Below are 14,886 nucleotides of genomic sequence, written 5' to 3' on the forward strand. Positions count from 1 at the left end.
CAATTATTACCCCCTTCTCTCCAACCCCTAGGAGCCAATAAAATTCACCCCCGAACGTCCGGCCAGGAAAAATCTTCTAAAAGGACCAAAGCCAGAGGCGCCAATCCAGGCCCAGGCTCTTGCCCCAGGACGTTGGCCTCCACCCGCTTTCCGCTTTCCGGCGCCCGACCTCCCCGAGGCTGAAGCGACTGGGTCAGACTTCTAGACTTAAAACGAAGTCGTTTATTTCAGTTTTGCTTTCACATTATGTTCCGATACAATCAAAACTCCTGGACGAACCTCTCGAATGAAAGTCCTGCGTGGAGCGCAATCACAGGTCCTGGGCGCCGGGCTAGTACGGCGGACGGACGCGGGATTCAGAGGCGCTGGTATAAAACATAAAGCTGCTCCGGGAAATGTGGGGCTGACGGTTCGGGACATCCAGGGGCGGAGGCGTGGGAAGCGTGCCGGCTCCTCCAATTGGGATTATTCCTGATGTATTTGGACTTCGAAAAAATCCCACTTCGCTTCCAGGTCGGTAGTGTCTCCTGGCCAGGCAAGATTTTGGCCAAAGCAGGGAGCACAGGCGAATGCGGGCTGGCTGTAGGCCTGGCGCAAAAAAAAAGGAGCGCAGGCCGGCTTCGCTAGAAGCCCTCACGCCCAGGCCTTCCCACCAAGTCCCCGGCGCCTCTCAGCCTTGCGCTTCCACAACCCGCCCCCAAACCTCGCAGCTGGGGGAGATGCGGAGTTTAGAAAGCTGTTTCAGAAAAATAAAAGTCCCACTTCAACTTTATTGGGTTAAAGCAAAATTAAATCTTGGCTATTCACACGTATGTTACAGAGGACGAGGAAGCGTCCGGAAGAACCTCCTGGCATTTAGTGGAGCCACAGAACACGAGGGCATTGACAAGCATCAGAACATCAAGCAGCCTTAGATTTCACGATCACTCCGAATAGGACATAGAAATACGGAAATACAGCCAGTTTCCACTGGGAAGAGTTCTTTGAATACAAATGATATATATTTATATATATTTTTGAACCAGTCACCACTAAGGGAAGTCCTGTCTCTGCTAACAAGCAGCGGAGGACACAAAGTATCTTCAGCTAATTAACTCTCGAGCGGTGTTTTAAGAGCAATACTTGCCAAATTAAAACTACCTCCCCCATTCAAAAAACAAAACAAAAACCTTATTCCCCTCTCCAAACTAAAAAGGGGGAGGAGTATATTAGATTTCAGCAGGTGGAAAGATTCCGAGGGGGCTGAGGAGGAAGATATTTCACGTTATACAGTGAAATACAAAGTTTCTTTTGTATAAATTTTAGGGAACATGAACATGGGGGTAAGAAACAATGACAAGGCAGTCTCTCTTTCTTGATTACTTCAACCGGAATGGGGGAGGCGAGTTTATTTTTGGAAATGGGAGTGCGCAGAGCTAAGCAGAATTTGCTTCTCCTAATGAGGAAACGGACAAAGTTGTCCCACCGGCCTTCGGTGCACACCTTTTACCCGGATACAGCTGGGGACCATGTAGGAAGTTTCCAGTCGTGCCGTCTTCTCATTCCCCCTCCTGCCTTCCTCCTGCCTTCGCCCTCTCCCTGCCTCCATTACGGTGATGAGCCAGTCAGAGGGGAAAGACCAGGAATCCGGAGAAGGTCGAGTACTTCCAGCCCCCCATCAAGTTCCCCCGCTCCAGCTTGAGGTATGCTCGGTCGCCTTTCTCCATCTGGATGAGAACTCCATTGCTGGCGGCCTCCCGGGTCACGTCCTGGTCACCAGCAAAGGCTGAAATCACCGGCCACCCGTTTAACATGAGGCTTACCTGGGAAAGAGAAAGGCCTACTTCAGAGGCGCGACAGAGGCGGGTACCTAAGCAGCAGTGGAGACGCGAACCTTCCCCGCTTGGCTAACAACCACAAAGGCCTGGGAGCGTGGTGGAAGGGGGTGGGTGGTTTAAAAAGGGGGCTCTGCAGCTTACTGCTGAGGGACCAGTGGGGCGAAAAACAGCCAATCTGGGTGACAGGAAGGGTCTGCCCCCAAAATGGGAGTTGCTTTCATTCCTAAAGCGCGCCAAGCAAAGCCTGACTGCGTTCTTTTACCCAGCTTAACGAACCCATAGGCAGCTCTGGTGTCCCAAGACATTCGCTTCCACCCCCACCCCTACCCCCTACCCTACCCCGCTTCAAAGAGAAACTCGGGCAACTGGAGTTTCCGGGAGAACCAAGCCAAACCAAACCCTGCTTCCTCCCGGTCCTAGCTGCCTGACACAGTGGAGACACGGTAGGGAAGCTGGGCAAGGCTTCGGACTGATGAGAAATTCTGCCAGGGCTGCACTCTGTGCTTCATCCCCAGAACCGGCCGTGCCATCACCGCCTGGTTTTGCCCTTGCGGTGGCATCAGCAGCCAAAGGCCCAGCGCCCTCTCCCCAGCCGTGCATCCCGGCTCTTGTCTTTGCCCAAAGGAAACCTGGACACCTTTGGGAACCTGGAGGGACAGTGAGTGCTGACACGGGCACAGCTGGAGCCCGGGGGGGAGCAGCACTACACCCGCCCCCTGCTCTCTCCACCCTTCAAACGCTTGGGCTCGGCGCCCGCCGGTAGTACAAAAACCCAGAGTCTCCAAAGGGATGCCAGGAGCACCCTTCCCATCCCGGCCCGAGCGTGGTGCTAAAGGCAAGCGCACAGGAGTCCAGGCTTCCGAGCTGGGACAGAGAATGAGGATACGGTCTGTGGAGCTGAAGGCAACGGTCGCGGAAAGCTTCTGGAAAGAAGAACTGTCTTTGATGCTAACCAGCAACCGCTACGGGAAATCCCTGGTATCCCGTAGGAAAAGGGGAAGAACCTCTTTGGAGGGGCCCAGAAGGCGAAGGCAGGAAACTCTGTGTGGGAAGAGGACTAGGTTCCAAGAGCCGGAGAGAGAAGAAAACAAGAGACAGTCCAAGCCACAGAACTATGAGGCCCTGCTACTCGTCCATCCAAGCAACCCCAGGCACATGCAGCTGCCCCTTCTATCTCCCACCCCCCATACGGCCCGCTCACTCCAGCAGGTAATAGCCCTCTGCCGGGCCCGGGGCCTGACCCTGAGGCAGCGGCTGACCTGAATGGTCTGTCTGTTGTAGACTTTTACCACGTGGAAGTTAAAACTGTAGATCCCTTTGCGCGGGGCGATGAAAGTACTGCGTTCTGAATCAAAGTTGTTCCCGATGTTCACTAGTACCTACAATGAGACGGGAACGAAGGGAAGTAGACAAGAGTCAGTCCCGAACTCCTGCTCCCGAGGCTCCGCAGAGCCTTGGAGTGGATCGAACATCAACCCTCCACCTCTCCCCCTCGCAAACCAATCTGATGGAGCGCTCACCTGGTCAAAGTAGATGATCATAGTGCGATTACTCATCTCGGACGGCTCGTGGTTGGTGCTTCTGATGGCAGAGAAAGCCACCTTGGCGCTGCCGGAGCGCACAGAGATGCCGAGAGCTGTGCCCGTGGGATCGGACGTGGGGTTGGAGTCGCACACCACCAGGCACTTGCCTTCCAGCACGATGGGCTCCGTCTCATTCTGCCCGCGGGCCGGGCCCGCCAGCCACGCCGCCCCCAGCAGCAGCAGCTCCACGACGCCCAGCATCGCGGCGCCGGCGCCCACCCCGCCCCCCACCCCGGGGGCTGCCTGCGCCAGCCGCCCCCCCGCCCCAACCCCACTCCGAAGCCCCCTCCTCAGCTCCGTGCGCAGCTTCGCAGATGCCGCTCTGGACACTACTGCTCTTCCTTGCACTCCGTGGCAAGCGTGCCCCCCGCGCGAAGCTCCCGGAGCCCCTCCCGGGCCTCAGGGGTGCCGCGGCTGCCCAGCCGCACTTGGATACATAGCCGCTGCCGCTCGGTCCCCGCTGCTTCCGCCGCCTCCTGCTCGCACCCGCCGCTGCCGCCGCCGCCGCCGCTCTGAATTATTGATGCAGCCGGCGCTGCAGCCGGAGCGGGCGGAGAGCGCGCGCCGGGCACAAAGGCGCGGACCACAGCCTGGCCCCGCCCCCGCTGCCTCCCAGCCCGCCTCCCTCCACAGCTCCGCCTTCCCACTGGCCGAGGCTCCGCCTCCCAACCAATCCTAATGCGCCGCGCTCCCCACTGAGCCAATGGAGGCGCTGTCCGCGCGCGGCCACCTGACCCCGGGCACCGTTGTTATTAGGCGCGGCGAGGCGGGCGGCGCGCGGCAGCAGGGTTGGGCTCTGGCCGGGAGTCGACTGAGGGAGCGAGGGCCGGGGGCGCGCGCAGGCGCGCGCGCGCCCGTGCCCGGACCTTCCGCCGCGGCCGCTAGCTCTTTCGCTTTCCGCCTCAGGCCGCGGTCTTGTTCAGCCCTCTCAGCCCTTCCGCGCGCCTCCAATCGCCGGCCCGCAGGTAGGAGGCGGCGCGCGCGCCCAGGTCAGGAATGGAATCAGCCGTGCGGGAGGCGCCCGCGTGTCGGCGCGCGGGGCGGGAGGGGAGCGCCCCCCAGCGGGCGCAGGCGCGAGGGGCAGCCAGCGCGCGGGTGAGCTTGGGCGAGCGAGCCGGCCGGGCAACCTGGCTGCAGGGCGCGTGCGTGCGTGCGCGGCGGGGCGGGGGCGGGGCGGGGCCTGCGCCGTGGCCTCCCGGGGAGGCGCAGGTGCCGCGGTCCCAGGCAGGCTCACCGGATCCCACGCCAGCCTCAGCACCTGGCTCCGCAGCCCTCGGCCACCGGGATGGAGCTCGCCCAGCCTCCCTTGCGCCCCTCTCCAGCCCCCCTGTCTGCCGGCCACGGGGTCCCTTCCTCCCTTCCTCCCTTCCTTCCTTCCTTCCTTCCTTCCTTCCTTCCTTCCTTCCTTCCCTTTTTTCGGGATAGATCTTTGAACGTGTACGAAGTCGCAGGCACTGGGCCAGGCGCTGAGGATGCCGTGGCGAGCCAAAACAGACGAGGCCCGCCTTGGTGACTCTTTAGGCAGTAACTAGTACAGTGGCGTCGCACGCAGGCTCATTTATCTGATACCGTTTTCTCTTTTGCACTTACAATTATATATTGCATCCGTATTTTTTCAATATATTGTGCACCTTTACTACTTGTTTTAGCCACACGTTCCTGCACATCAACGTTGAGTGTAGACACCAAATCTTGTGATGTATGGGCGATTTTTCAAGAGTAATTATGACCCTACAAGAATTTTTGCCTCACTTATTGACTTAGAACTTTACACACACACGTAATCTCAAACAGGGAAGTAAAAATGCAGTTTTGCTAAGTGGCAGGCAGAGGGGAGCTGCGGAGAAAGAGAAAAGGGCGCGTTCCAGCCCGAGGTGCCGGCAGGCGGAGACCTGAGGGATGAAAGTCTGCAGTTAACCAGGCGGAAGCAGAAGGGCGAACGGACCTCTCGGTTGTGTCCAGAGCAGAAGTGCCAGCTCCGGACCCTGAGCAGAGGCGGGTTGGGATGCTGGCCATCGGGGCACCTGGCGCTCGGGTCACCCCCGTGCGACCTTGAACCTGAGTGCTCAGCCAAGCCAGAATGGACGTTCGGCTGGCTGCAGCCAGGCGCAAGCGCTGGGACCTGCAGGCGCGGACTGCCTACACTTCCTTTGGATCTCCGGGCTCGCTGTCCACAGGGTCTCCTGCCCCTGGGGTACTCGTTCCCCCACGCGGGGAAACCTGTCTTGGAATCGCCAATTGCCACACCTTTCAGATTCTCAGCCTTTGTTTCTTTTGAGACTTTGATAGCTGTCTAAAGAATTACCTTGGGGGAACCCCAGCTCCGACCCCCGCCTCTGTTTGGAAGACCACCGGGGTCACTGGGCTCGCCAAGAAAAAGGAAAGGATGGGGAAAGAGGCAACAATTTTACTTTAAATTAAAATGACACAAAAATATTTTTTCAACTCCGATCTTTTTGAGACATCCCCAGAAAGCGTTGCCAGCTGCGATTACACCTAATGTGAGAGCATGAACTAGTTTAGGAGGTGAGAGGTGAATAACGAGACACCATGCAATACAGCGGCCATCCAGTATAGCTGGAAGCGGTGGGGGGGGGGGGGGGGTCCCTGGAGAAGCACTCGTGTAGAACCAACGGTACACTCTTCAGTCAGTCATTGCACAGATATTTCCTAAGTACCGGCTCTGTTGGGGAAAGCCAGCTTTTATGGCGCTCACAAGCAGGACTGAGATTACCTGGAGGGGGTTGGTCGCCAGCCCTTTCCTCTTCCTTTCATGGTGAGGCTATAGTAGGGCAGTGCCCAAGCCTGAACTGTCATCCCTATGCTGGTGATGCTCCATCTGGCATCTCCCATCTCAGCCTCTCTGCAGCCCAGGCCTTTCATACTGAATGCCTGTTGGACCTTTTTGCTTATACACCCTGCAGGCATGTTTAACTGACCCACACTTTGTCTCCTTCCTTGCCTCCCAAATTCTGTGCCTTCCTTCTTCACCTATTTCAATGACAACAGCCACACCCACCTGGGACCCCCACATCTAATTTGATTCCATCTCTATGTCCTATTGTTTGAATGATTCTCATAGGGCTGCCTAATTGGCATTCATCTTTCTGGCCCAGGCTACTTCAAGAGCCTCCTAATTTATCACTGAGGGATTAGTGCAACAATTGCACCCTGGCTTTGCTAGATAATGTTTAATCTTCCATTTGATGAATATCTGTTGAATGCTTTGAGGTATCTAACCTCCTCACTCCTCTGGCATTCTCCATCCCTCTTCCACATAGTATATTTTCAAAAAATAATGAACATTAATTTAATATTAATAAATATTTCCTGAGTTGTGAGGATCAAAGGAGATAATATATAAGGGGAGGGAGATCCATTAAGCACCTCAAAAGCAGTCATGTTTATTTTTAGCATTGTCACATTTTAGACTTAGAATTCTTTTAGCTGCAAGTGACAGAACCCATTCAAACTGTCTTAAGTATAAAGGAGTTTATGTGGTTAATGCAAAAAAGCCAATGGGTACATCTTGCCAGTGGAAATATGGCTGGATCTACCAAAGTTATTATGATCTTTCATTTCTGGCTTTGGCTTCATTTTCAGACAAGTCTTTTCCATATGATAGCCCCTTAGATGCTACTGCCAACTTAGTCCTAGCAAGAAAGAAAGAGTGCTTTTTGTTTAATATTTGCAACAAAAACGTCAGGACAATCTGAGGTGCTAGCCCCTGTCTGGGCATAGAGAATGAACCACTCTCCTGACTGAACTTGGATTCAGGCGTCTTCCTCTGAAAAGGGGTTTGCTAGCCCCACATTGTCTAGGCTAGGGACATTCTCCAAAGAAAAATTACAGAAGGGATGCTGGCAGGCAAAAACAACGTATGTCTATTTTAGTCTCTCTCAGAGGCTTGGCTGCAATATATTTCACCCCAAAACAATGGTGATGAAGATGGATACAGTAGCCAGAACAGTAGATATGTTTGTCTTGGTCCTTTTGGATCTTTAAGACCTCAGCTAAACATGACATTAGATGCTATCAACCATGATGTTACTGAAGGTTTAGCTTTGAAGCGTGGATGCACTTTGATTGGTAGAGCCACATAAGTATAAATAAGTAATTGTCACATTCTATTCCAAAATATTCTTTTGACAACATTATATTGGGATTGGCTTTTTCTATTCATCTTTTAGGTTCCTAAAAAAGGTGAAAATTTCATTTCTTTGTGGATAAGCACCTAAAATTCTTTATCGTTTATCAATTAATAAAAAGAAATGGAAATTTGAGAAGGTCTAAAAAATAAAAAAGATCGAGTTAGTCATATTTGAAATTTAAGACTTTAATCTGCTAAGGTTTTTCAGGTGTTGAACTATTGGTAAAATATTATAAAACCATCGATCTGAAGCATTTAATGTATCATAGAGATTTAGGCAACTTAAAAGATTGCAGATGATGAATGTGCTGTTATGTCCTTTACCTGCTGCTCTAAATTCAGCCTTCTGTTTTGGTGAAGTAAAAGGTTTATTACCTTTCACTGTATTCTGAATTTCCCACCACAGTGCATTTTGAGAAATGAATATTAACAGCTGTCTTGACCCCCCATCGCCCCACATCCTGGGGAAAATACAGTCTATTGTTGGAATAAGAGAGCATGTTCAGGAAAAGGGGAATATTTTGTCACAGGATGTGCAATGAACTCATCCTTTTATTAAGTCAAAATGGATTCTCTAGTGTTTATATACATCAAACAGTGTTTCTTCTCTTGGTCATGGTTCAAAGGCCGCAACATACAATTCCTTAGTATTTAGTCAATTTGCCTATAAAGAAGAAGAGAATGGCTAGTTTGTTCTAAAGTCTTAAATTTAGTATTTCAAGGGTCAAGGTCATCTCCAATTAAGCTTGGATCAATACTATAAAATATGAAGATGATCCTAAGTTGTACAAAGTATGAAATATTTTAAATTTCACCAAAATCTGTCTTCCTGGGTATGTCTTTTTTTTTTTTTTTACACCTACTCAGATTCATTCTAAATGCAATATTTTTGCTATTTAGGTTTTAAAAGTTACATTACAAAATAAACTTTGTAATTGGACACTTTTATTAAATGCAGGAAAATGCAGGATTGCTTTTTAATGAAGGCCAGATTTGTGGTAACATTTTAATTCTTTCCCCAAAAAAAATCTTGGATCATAAAAAAAAAAAGTATATTCAAAATATCTTGAGCTCTTATGTTAATACCAGATTATGCATTTTCTAGCCTTGTTCAGAAGGAGAGACTATGTGTCTTCTAAATTGAGAGATATTGGCACCATTTTTAAAATTATACCTTGAATCTGCTGTGGTATGTGCTGGTAGTAATTTTATGTGAAGCTGTTGTTCAAGCACATGCCATTAAGGTCAAAGGGGGGAAAAAAGGAAATAATGTAATCCTACAAAGCTGCTCTTGAGGGAAAAGTCACATAGGTAACATCAAACAGTTGTTGGAATTTTTCCAAGAAGTAATTATCTGTCTGCTTTTGGGGTGGTTGGTTATGGGGACAGACCAATGTTTGACCAATTCAGCATTTATTGAGTGCCTGCAATGTGCAAGACACTGTTTTAGGACCTCTGGCTACTGCAAAGATGACTCACCCATGCTTCCTGCCCTCCAGGACCTTGTTTAGTGGTAGTCAGGGATGCATACCTGGAGAACCTCCACTTAAGACTTCCAGGTGTACTCAGAAGGCTTCTTAGTAGTGGGGCTACCTAAGTTCTCATGTGGTAGCTTTGGTCAGTCTCTGTATTAGTTTGCATTTACCCTGTAATCCGAAGACATGCAAAAATTACACACATACATATAAAATTAATAGATTAGAGAACATTGAAACAAACATTTCACGTATGTACTTCACATGCATTTGACATTTATCAAAGAAATGGTGTATGTTGTCATCATTGGTGGGTGGCTGGGTTAAATTTTGTGAAAAGTATCACTAATCGTAATAGGTCTTAGGAAAATTTCCTAGAGTTTGCATTCATTGACAATAGTATAGACTTCCCGCAGCTCAGAGTGCTGTGAGGATGGGGTGTTAGAGAGAGGTCTGCTTAACTGGAGGACTTATTGAACCACAGACTTCTGTGTTACCAGGAGGTAAATGAAAGGAAGAGTTTAAATAGAATTTGAAGGAGGGAAAATTCAGAAGGAAAAGGAGGTTTGGGGTTTTTTTTTTAGCCATTCTGACAGGTGTGAAGTGTTATCTCATTGTGGTTTTGATTTACATCTCCCTGATGATTAGTGATTCATGTATCTGTTGGCCCTCTGGATGTCTTCTTTGGAAAAATGTGTTTTCAGGTCCTCTGCCCACTTTTAATCAGATAATTTGTTAAGGGCTTTTATATTTTTAAAAAAATTGTTTTCCCAAAATGGTATTTTCTGGTTGACTTCTTAGAAATTAGGTCAGAGGAGCATGCTTAGTCTTGTGCCTCTGCTTCAGGCCTCAGTGACAGTTATGTGACTGAGCTCACTGGTGCTCTGCTCCCCTGCCACTGAGCCACACCCTGCCTTCCTCTTCTCTGTTTTTGCCCCTAGAAGCTGATTCCTTCCAATTGGCTTCTGTTTGGGCCAGTGGAAGGTAAAAGCAGAGGATCGGAGAGGAGAGGAGAGAGAAGTTGGGGTATTTCTTCCTGCTCTGTCCCTTCAGTGCAGGCGGTATGAAGTAATGACCCTCAAAAACCTCTGGCAGTAGCTTCCCCTTTTCAGGATTGTAGCTCCTGCTCTGCAGCCTTTCCTGCTCTCTTGGGCTCCAGCTGTCATGTCAGTAACATTCTCCCGCCTTTGTATCTCCTGCTTTGGGAAGGCTGGGCTGGTGGGGGGGAGGGGTGGTGGTAGTGCAGGTTTCTAGGTTATTCGCATCTTGTGTTCATGTTGATTCCCCTGACCCTGCCAACACCTCTGTAGGTTGTCCCTTCATTAAAAATCTCTCCATCTGAACTGAGTTTAATTCTGTTTCCTCCTGGGGATCTCAATGATACACTGTACCAGAACGAAACCTTGCTTCACCTTCAGAACCAACAGATTTGATACATTTTATCCTCCTGTAGAACCATTAGTTGTAGAATTATTGGTTGTATCATAGAAAATCACTATGTTAAACCCCAATTTATTACAACATCAGATTAGATACGTGATATTATCAAAGTTGTTATATTTCAAACGAAAGTATTCATATTGTTTTAAAAATTAAATTTAATGTAATTATGCTGTTTTCTGAATATTGAAGTAAAAATATTAAAAGAAATACTCCTTAAAGTGGCAAATGCTAAATCTCCAAAAAATAATCCTATCCAGCTGCAATACAAGAATGTGTTAATATCTTGAGGAAAAAAATAGTATTATTTTGTGAACTTATAAAGCTATTTTGAGTTTTTAAAATATGAAAACCTTAGGGACACCTGGATGGCTCACTCAGTTAAGCATTGGACTTGGGTTCAGGTCATGGTCTTATGGTTTGTGAGTTCAAGCCCCACATCAGGCTCTGCTGATGGCTCAGAGCCTGGAGCCTACTTTGGGTTCTGTGTCTCCCTCTTCTCTCTACCCCTCCCCCAACTCATGCACTCTCTATCTCAAAAATAAATATTTAAAAAAATTTATAAGGTGAAACCTTACTAAAATGTGTTTTATTATTGGGAAAGTATGACAATTACTGCTATTTGTTTTTTAAGCTTATAAACTTTTATCTGTGCATATTCTCAACAAATAAGGATTTTACTGTTATTGTATAAAATTGGTACTATTTTAGATTTTAAAATACCAGATTGAAACCAAACCACAATAATGTGTATTTCAATGTATAGGTACTAATGAGGGAATCCTTTTTTAGCCCATTAAATTTTTTTTTAATTTTTTAATGTTTATTTTTGAGATAGAAAGAGAGCACAAACTGGGGAGGGACAGAGAGAGAGGGAGAGAGCGGGACAGAGGATCCAAAGCAGGCTCCACACTGACGGCAGTGAGCCCAATGCAGGACTTGAACTCACAAACCATGAGATCATGACCTGAGCCAAGGTCACATGCTCAAGTGACTGAGCCAGCTAGGTGCCCCTTTAAAAAAAATTTTTTAAGATTTTATTTTTTTAAATAATCTCTAGGCATAGTGTGGGGCTTGAACTCACAACCGCAAGATCAAGAGTCACATACAGTACCAACTGAGCCAGCCAGGTGTACCTGAGTCCATTTAATTTAATTATCCATTTCACACGTACGCCCAGTATTTTTTGCGATCCTTACCCAAGCAGTATAAAGGCTACCTAGGAAACATAAAGCAATTAGAAAGTAACTTTTGGCAAGTAAACGACCCATAAGTGGCAACAAAAGTTAGAATAAATTTAATGAAAATATCCATTAAATCTTAGTGTTTACTGGTCCAGAAGAAAGGCTGGTTGGATTCCTATTTCATCTGGTTGTTGCAGCCACATACTATATACTGTAACTGTTTTTAAATAACTATAGATGTACTGAAACCTATCTATGGTCTTGCTATCATAAAATTTCAGGAATAGTCCATCATTACTTATTATGAAATCGATCCCAATATTTAATGCACCAATAATATCAAGATGACAGGGTATATTGCAGTGAGACCACTATGGCCTTTTTAGATAAATAAATATCAGAATTTTGGGTCTTTGACCTAGAGTGTCTTTTTTTTAATTGTTTTCTTATTTTTATTTTTTTAGTTTATTTATTTTTGAGAGAGAGAGAGAGAGCAGAAGAGGGGCTAGAAAGATTTCCAAGCAGGCTCTGTGCTGACAGCACAGAGCCTGTCACAGGGCTCGAACCCATAAATTGAGAGATCATGACTTGAGCCGAAATCAAGAATCGGATGTTTAACTGACCGAGCCACCCAGGCACCCTTAATTTTTGTTGATGTTTATTTATTTTTGAGATAGAGAAAGACAGAGCATGAGCAGGGGAGGGAGGGAGAGAGGGAGAGAGGGAGAGAGGGGGAGAGAGGGAGAGAGAGAGAGAGAGAGAGAAACAGAAACACAGAATCCAAAGCAGGCTCCCGGCTCTGAGCTGTCAGCACAGAGCCTTATGCAGGGCTCGAACTCACAGACCACGAGATCATGACCTGAGTGAAAGTTGGACATTTAACTGACTGAGCCACTCAGACACCCTGGAGTGTCTTTTTGTCTTAACTGAGATATAATTGACATATTATATTAGTTTCAGGTATACAATGTAATTATTCAATATTTGTACATATTGAGAAATCACCAGAATGAGTCTAGTTAACATCCATCATTGCACATGGTTATAATTTTTTTCTTGTGATGAGAACTTTTAAGATATACTTTCTTAGCAACTTTCAAATACACGATACAATATTATTAGCTACAGTCACCGTGCTATACATTATATCCCTAGCGCTTATTTACTTTGTAACTGGAAGTTTGTACCTTTTGACTCCCTTCTCCCATTGTGCCCACACCCTGGAGTGCCTTTCTTTCTTTCTTTCTTTCTTTCTTTCTTTCTTTCTTTCTTTCTTTCTTTCTTTCTTTTTAGAGAGAGAGAGAGAGAGAGGGAGAATCTTAAGCAGGCTCCATACTCGGTGCAGAGCCCTTCTAGGGGCTCAGTCCTACAACCCTGCAATCATGACCTGAGCCAAAATCAAGAGTTGGGATCCTCAACAGACTGAGTTACCCAGGCTCCCCCTTGGAGTGTCTTGAAACTTAATTTTTATCAACTGGGCTGCCTACATTTTACAGATTGGGGCCCAGGGAGGGGAGGTTCCCTGAGACAATCCATGTAACACAGTGGTTCTTGTGTAGTCTCTAAAAGCAGAATGCAAAAGCTAAAACCCCACTCCAGTGGGTAGGCAAGAGCCCTTTGATAAGTTTTATAACTCTGTGTTTAGTTTTCTCATCAAACAAGTAGGAATAGAATAAGCATCTACCCTAAGGATGAAATGAGATAATCCACGGATTAGCCTGAACCTGGCATGTGCTATCCAATCCATGAGTGCTACTGTGCTTCTCCTGTCTGGGCGCCCAGGTAGGAGGAGTGCCAAATTAGAACCCCAGGTGCCACCTCCACTGCCCCAGGCTTGCTCCAGATTCATCTTGAGGTTGACCAGGCACCTACCTGGCCATTTGCCAGTGGTTTTTCTTCTGTTGCTGCACAGAAGTTCAGGCAATAATGTCTTTGATTTTGGTAAATGTATTCCATCAGATGTCCTCATATCCAAATTTATTATTCATTTTTGAGAAATAGAGAGTGAGAGAGAATGAGCTGCGGAGGGGCAGAGAGAGGGGGACTGAGGATCCGAACTGGGCTCTGAGCTGCTAATAGCAAGTCTGATGCGGGGCTCAAACTCATGAACTGTGAGATCATGACCTGAGCTGAAGTCAGGCGTTCAACCAACTGAGCCACCCAGGTGCCCCCCTTATGCCCAAATTTAAAACAAGGCTATTTATATACCCCGATAACAATATACACACAGCTTCACAAACACATCATGCACTGTATTTCTATTTTCTCTATTTATTTATTCATTCAACTAATGTGCGTTAACCACCCACTATGTGACAGGTATTTGTTGTGGGGATCAGGTATACATGAGTGAAAAAACTGGGAAGACTTCTGGCCCTCTATGGAAGATACCTGGGAAGAGATTTGATTTTGTGGCAAACATGTTCTCATTATGAATTTTACCACTATAATAGTAAAACTAAATTGTCCCCATCTCATTGGTGCACAGTTATGAGACTACAGGGTGTGTGTGTGTGTGTGTGTGTGTGTGAGTGCGTGTGTGAAATACTGTTAAAAAGATATTAACTGCCAACTCAGGAGTTGGGTATATTTTTCTGAATATAATTTATTGTCAAATTGGTTTCCATACAACACCCAGTGCTCATCCTAATAGGTGCCCTCCTCAATGCCCATCACCCACTTTCCCCTCTCCCCCACCCCCCATCCACCCTCAGTTTGTTCTCTGTATTTAAAAGTCTCTTATGGTTTGCCTCCCTCCCTCTATGTTTGTAACCAGTTTTTCCCCTTCCCCTCCCCCATGGTCTTCTGTTCAGCTTCCCAAGATCCACATATGAGTGGTCATATGATATTTGTCTTTCTCTGACTGACTTATTTCACTTAGCATAATACCTTCCAGTTCCATCCACATTGCTGCAAATGGCAGGATTTCATTCTTTCTCATTGCCAAGTAGTATTCCATTGTATATATAAACCACATCTTCTTTATCCATTCATCAGTTGATGGACATTTAGGCTCTTCCCATAATTTTGCTATTGCTATAAACATTGGGGTACATGTGCCCCTATGAATCAGCACTCCTGTATCTCTCGGATAAATTCCTAGCAGTGCTATTGCTGGGTTGAAGGGTAGTTCTATTTTTAATTTTTTGTGGAACCTCCACACTGTTTTCCAGAGAGGCTGCACCAGTTTGCATTCCCACCAACAGTGCAAGACGGTTCCCGTTTCTCCACATCCTC

General features: G+C 47.2%; 1 protein-coding gene across 1 annotated transcript; it reads right to left on the reverse strand.

The window, feature by feature from the left end:
- Positions 1-202: 202 nt before the first annotated feature.
- On the reverse strand, positions 203-3,620 carry CBLN1 (cerebellin 1 precursor). Its single transcript, XM_045442669.1, has 3 exons — positions 3,338-3,620; positions 3,077-3,196; positions 203-1,802 (listed from the first exon to the last, which is right to left on the reverse strand). Exons 1-3 carry the CDS (start codon positions 3,599-3,601, stop codon positions 1,605-1,607), a joined length of 582 nt encoding a protein of 193 aa, XP_045298625.1. The 5' UTR covers positions 3,602-3,620; the 3' UTR covers positions 203-1,604.
- Between the last annotated feature and the right edge of the window lie 11,266 nt (positions 3,621-14,886).

Source organism: Leopardus geoffroyi, chromosome E2, assembly GCF_018350155.1.
Source record: "Leopardus geoffroyi isolate Oge1 chromosome E2, O.geoffroyi_Oge1_pat1.0, whole genome shotgun sequence".
Taxonomy (NCBI): domain Eukaryota; kingdom Metazoa; phylum Chordata; class Mammalia; order Carnivora; family Felidae; genus Leopardus; species Leopardus geoffroyi.